The 5955-nt window shown below is 38.6% G+C and overlaps 1 protein-coding gene across 4 annotated transcripts in view; it reads right to left on the reverse strand.

Moving 5' to 3' along the window:
* The window catches only part of SREK1 (splicing regulatory glutamic acid and lysine rich protein 1), a 60823-nt gene that overhangs the window by 22344 nt on the left and 32524 nt on the right, over positions 1-5955 (reverse strand). For all 4 annotated transcript variants that reach the window (XM_019517766.1, XM_019517768.1, XM_019517769.1 and 1 more), the window contains 3 exons: positions 5467-5645; positions 3857-3987; positions 2666-2780 (listed from right to left, as the gene is read on the reverse strand). In XM_019517766.1, the coding sequence (XP_019373311.1) occupies positions 2666-2780; positions 3857-3987; positions 5467-5645 (425 nt within the window). The remainder of the gene's footprint in view (positions 1-2665; positions 2781-3856; positions 3988-5466; positions 5646-5955) is intronic.

The following is a 5955-nucleotide window of genomic DNA, read 5'->3' on the forward strand; positions in this document are numbered from 1 at the left end:
ACAAGCCATTAGATATTTAGGATCTGATTCATCACTACATTTCTCCAATTAAATGCAACAACTGCCCACTAAAATACACACCAAAAATCTATCAAAGACAACAATACCCAACTACCTGTGGGGGCACACTTCTCACAAGACAATCACTCCCTCTCCAATCTCTCAGTTCTAATCGTCAAAGGGAATTTACAAAACACCTTCCATAGATGAGCCTATGAACTTCACTTCATAAATCTACTGGATACAAAAAAATCAGGACTCAATACAGACATTGGATTTATGACACATTACAACCTGCCTGACCTGACCTCTTACATTCTTCTTTTCCCCCACTTTTTCTCCCCTCCCCTACTTGTCTGCCCTTTGTCTTCTTGATTTCCAGCTATTTCCTTTTTTCATTAAGAGCCTCCTTTTTTTTTACCTTTTATTAATACCACTGTAGTGTTTCCCTTTGGATTTCCCTCCTGCTTTCTTCTCCCTCCCTTCCCTGCGTTACCTTTTGTTTTTCTAATTTCTACCTATTTATATTTTCACAGATATCCTATCACACCTCAGGCTTCTCTCATTCCTGGTTCCCTGATTTCCTACTATTTCCTTTTTCATAGACAGCCTCTTTTCTACCTTGTATTCTATCACTGTAATGTCTGCCTTTGGCTTTCCCCCCCTCCCTTGCTTTTTTTCCCCTCCCTTATCTGCTTTATCTTTTGTCTTTCTAATTTCTACCTATTTACATGCTCATTGACATCCTGCCACACTTTTAGCTTCTCTCATTCTTTGGAGACTCAGACCATGAAAAAGGATATCTGTGCCTGAAAGCTTGCCAAGAACTTTTTTCCAACTACTCAGTTGGTCTAACAAAAGATATCACATCTACTCAAAGAACCTTGCCTGTCTAAGAAGAGACATTCATCAAATGTTCTTGTTTTTTAAAAAAAGTTTCCATTGTCAGTGATTCTCAACCAGGGTCCCTTGGGATCCTTTCAAGGGTGCCACACAATGCTAGCACTGTTAAGTTTGCAAACGTGATTCACAAGATTAATCCAGACTGAAATAGGAATTCATACTTGTGGTCCGAGTTATCTGTGATAGGAAAAATTCTCTATTATTTTTCTAGAGTAAAAAAAGTGATAACTAAGAATTGGTACTTTCCAAGGAGTATCGAGTCTCAAAAAAAAGCTTGAGAACCACTGTCATAGGTAAACCTCTTCTTGGTAGCATATCGACATGGTGAATACATATGGATCAGCTCCCTGGCACCCAACAAGAGTTCTACTAGTTGCCACATCACAGGACAATACAGGCAGGAAAATTAAAAAGGCTGCTGACGCAACACTCAACTTTTTTAAAATGCAAATTTACAAGTACTTTAGTGATGCATGCCCTCACTGTTTTGCTACTGGAGATAATCAATGTATGACTTTAATCATCTAGGGGAAATTTTTTAATTTCAGAAAATGTTATTTCTTATTTCAGGAAACAGTTCCAAGCTTCATATATAAAGAATTCCACTTTGTCTCATTTTGGGGTAAAATATCACAGGTCACATTTTAATAGCACACAATCATTTTTCTTCCATGTCCAGGTACCTTGGACATAGATATGTAAAACTTCACAAGTTAAAGAAAAGAAATCATTAGAAGGGTTGGTATGAAGATAAGTAGGAGAAATGCTAGCCTAAGCTGATTTACTCTTTGCTTTTAAAACTAGAACTGCAGCAATCCAGCATGCTACAGTTAACAAAAAAACCACGTGTTATCAGATTGAATCTATTAAATAACTTTGTAGGTCTGGGATGCTAGAAATATACTGAAAAAAGCTATCAAACTACCCAATGGGTCAGGCTATTAATAGTAAAAATCCAACTGAGATTTTCATCAGTCAATTGTATTGTATAATAAAATCCAAAATTAAAGTAAGGCATAGTATTAAAAGATAAGCTCTGGATCTCTGAGTTTATTCTAATTAAATGAGGCCACATACAGATGTTCAGTTTCTCCTGGGAGAATTGTCGTTCTCTCAGCAGAAACTCAAAGTGAAGATGGTTAAGCTTTTTCTTCTGAAGCAAAAATGGCTGTTCCAGGAGCAAGATGACCCAGGAACAACCAAGGGGAGTGTCTCCCGGAAGACTGAATGTCTGTATATATTTCCTCTGGTTTAAATCTTACCACAGACCAGGAGGAGTGGAGCTGAGGGAAAGGCCCTCATGCCTTTCTGCAAACAGGGTCACAGGTCTGGAGAAGGCATGGGGCAGCTGCTCTCCCCATTGCACAGACTGGGAAAGGAGGAGAGGAGGAGGTAACAGCTTCTCCCTGCCTACTTCTCACTTCAGAGTTCCAAGGTGGGGCAAAGCAGGGACATTTCACCATGATGGCAAGGCTTCCAGGCTATCTTTCTATTGGAAGTAATTTCTTCCGATAGAAATGAGCATCCATATGCAGCCTGAATTTCATCCTGCAAGTTTTTAACGCTGTCCTAAAATAACTTTTCTATCATTTTTATTTGGTCTCTGTTCAAGACAAAGTTCTTCATTATTTCGGTCCTGGCACCGTATTTCCAAATTCAGTAGTCTCCTTCCCAGTGATACTTGGTTCATAATCAGAAAATTCTCAAAAAATACATTGCCACTAAGTATAAACTCCTACTGCAAAATGGAAAGCATGCTTACCTGAGTTTTGAGTGTGATCTTTTCCTTCTAGATCGCGATTTTGAACTAGACCTGGATTCTGAACGAGAATGCGAACGAGATCGACCGCCTTTTCTTTCACTGCTCTTTCCAGACTCTGAGAGGAAAAAACCACTTTGCAGTGTAAGCTCAGAACATTTAAAGATCCCAGTTAACAATCTGGCACAAGTGGAATGTACCACATATAGTGCAAGGGGCCTACTCTCTGCACATCTTTCTTCTTTGCAAAAATCCTTCAGAAACATCCAAGAAAGTCATTGCATATACTCGTTGAGTGCAGCCATCCTGCAGCAGTACACATAAACCAGATAATTATAAATAGCTAGCTGTATAAGGAATGGGATTTATGTTGCTGCCACAATGCACAAGATTACAACATGTTTTCTTCTTGGTATATTATGAAAATTACTTTTTTAATTAAAAAATTAAACTTCAGAAGAATAGACAAAATTTAGAGAGTAATAATTTTGAAAACGTGCACAAAAACTTAAAAATAAACACTTAATACTTGAAGTACTTTTTATTTTCAAAGTACTACACAAATACTAATGACCCAATCCTTGCAATATTCTGCAGAGGTAGGTATCCGTCTGATCCAAAGCTCTGTGTAGTCAATGGGAAACTTCCCACTGGTTTCCACAAGCACCATACCAGACTGTAATGAGTATTATTGAAGCCATGCCTAGGGACTTTTAAAACAACTTTTCCTCTACCTCTACAGCTAGAGGCAAATAATTAACCAACAGTACAGTGTGTTACCAAGAACGAATTCTCTCAAAGTTCAGTGAGAAATTACCATAATTATGAGTTCAAAAAATGTGTCTAATAGCTCAATCAAACCAAACATGGAGTAAGCAATTTAATATCTAATGTTTGTGAAGTACTGTGAATATAAATGGCACCAGCATTAAGCATTATTAGGTATAGTCTTGACTTTACAGTTTTTAACATATTGGAAAACAAACCTCTAAAAATAAAATGTAAAAATAAACTGAGAAGAAAACTAGATTCCACAAGTTTGTTGCATGAGGAAATAATTTAGACAATTTAAATTTTGCCGCACAGCTCATGTTTGGGGACCCTTTTCCTCTGTCTGAAAATGTTTGTGTGTGTGTCAACACACAGAGACAGGTATACTTGTTTCCTATTAAGCAGCAAGCATAATGCATTTACCTGGCTCAATAGCTGCAGATATGAAAGACTGGGCTTCCCTTACTCTCTTCATCACTTCTTCCAGCTCCTTGGCAGCAGCCTGTGGTGTCATTTCAGGAGGTTTCACTATTGCATTATTGGAATGATTTATTCTAAATTAAGGGGAAAATATAGTTTTAATTAGTATAGTTTTAATTTAGATACTCACTTCTTTTTTTAAGTGAGTATATCAATTATTTTAAGTAGACATGAACAACTAGTATATACATAAATATACATTCAAACATAAAATTAATGTGTTCAGCTTTTTCCTTATAATCAATCGTTTACATATAATATCTGTTTTTGTCTAAAACCTTTTCATCATTAGCAAATACATTAATTCACTATATGTTGCCCAGGTGTGTTCAGCATAAACACATTTTTTTAATAAAAGAAGACACCAGGAAACAGTAGCATAACTAGGGCAGAGCAAGTGGAGCACCAACTATGAAGGGCACCACAATCCCCACCACGAGGAGTCTTTGTCACAGCAGAGGAAGCTCCATGCTGCCCCTGCCCAATCTTAGGAGACAGGCAAGGCAGCGTTGCATACAACAGAATATCTAGGGGATACAGGATGACTAAGTTAAACAGAATGCCCTCATTTCCCAGGGAACCTTTGCCAGGGAAGGCATAGCCATGGGACATATAGGGGGATGGGAGAAGAGTAAAGTGAACAAACAGGGCATCAGGATCAGCACAGAAAGCCCAGTCACAGAAGAGTTGACACTGCTGATCCTGAGCAACAGCAGCCAGGGCAGGCAAGACCTGGCCCTCACCCATTTTGCTGTGGCCCTCTCCTCCCCCAGCCTCTCAGGTACTCAATGATGGGCCTATGCTACTGCTAGGAAATGGAACTATTTTTTATTAAAGGTATAATCTGTACAATGAGAACTATTTACAACATAAACACCATGTCTATAAACCATTACAGCATAAATACCAAGGGTTGTCAACACTGCCGTAAATCTGACCCTCAGAAACTAAATAGCGAATAACATATTTTGTCCCACACCACACCACGTGCTAGATCCAGAGCTGCATCATCTGGCTTGCAGAGCTGGAATCTAGCAGCAGTAGTATTAATTGCTCTGGTTTCTGGAGCTGCAGCAGCTGCCACTCCTCCCACAACTAAATGTATAGCCCTATGGCCAAACCCATGAGCCAAATGATATAGCTCTACGCTCTAAATATTGTCTCTGGGGCTGTGCATGGATCCAGAAATTTGGCAGCAAGACAACTGGTAGCTGTGCCAGAGCTGCAGCAACTAATGCAGCCATCGCTCACCATAGTGACAAATTTCTAGACCCATGGAGAATCCCATAACCTAGATGACATGGCTCTGAGGCCACATCTTGATCACCCATGCTTGACACTACACCCTTTTCTAAGAACTTTTTCAGTCTTGAAAATTTAGAACAAGCTATAGAATAAATGAATTGGCTAACATAGGCAGTAATCTTGCAGAATGTTCTACACATCACACCCTTGCTCAACAGGGTCAGGATTACAAATAAATTTATCAATCAAGGAGAGTAAGAAATATCTCATTCAGCATTCATTAGGATATTTTCTGTACAGTTTCTTACTTCAGTGGCCTGTCTCCAAACATAACTCCATTAAAGGCAAGAGCTCGAGGTACAGAATTTTGATCTGCAAATTCCACAAAAGCAAACCGTGTTGGCTGCGTCTCGTCACCAGCCATTCGCACAAACTTGACTTCTCCAACTTGCTTAAAGAATTCAAGAAGTTGATCTGCTGTTGTAGTCTAGAAAATGTAAGAAAAAAAAACAACCACCTTTAAAAAAAAAACCTCTCCTAAAGTAAAATGCATAAAGAACACCATTTATCTAACATATCACATAATCTAAAAAAATGGAAAGAAATCTTCTACTGCTATTTCAAAGTCAACATTAACTACAAAGCCATTTGGAAATCTGACAGTTCAGAAAAAGGAGGATCTTAATTTTGTCCCATAATCTAAACAGTGGGATTCTGCTTAAAATAGAGCCAGTAAAAGAGAGGCATTTTGAAAAGCTGGTGTCTAGAAACGTTATATTACTTGGGGGGGGGGGGGG

The sequence above is a fragment of the Gavialis gangeticus genome, unplaced genomic scaffold, assembly GCF_001723915.1.
Source record: "Gavialis gangeticus isolate Ggan-Ray unplaced genomic scaffold, GavGan_comp1, whole genome shotgun sequence".
Lineage (NCBI taxonomy): Eukaryota > Metazoa > Chordata > Crocodylia > Gavialidae > Gavialis > Gavialis gangeticus.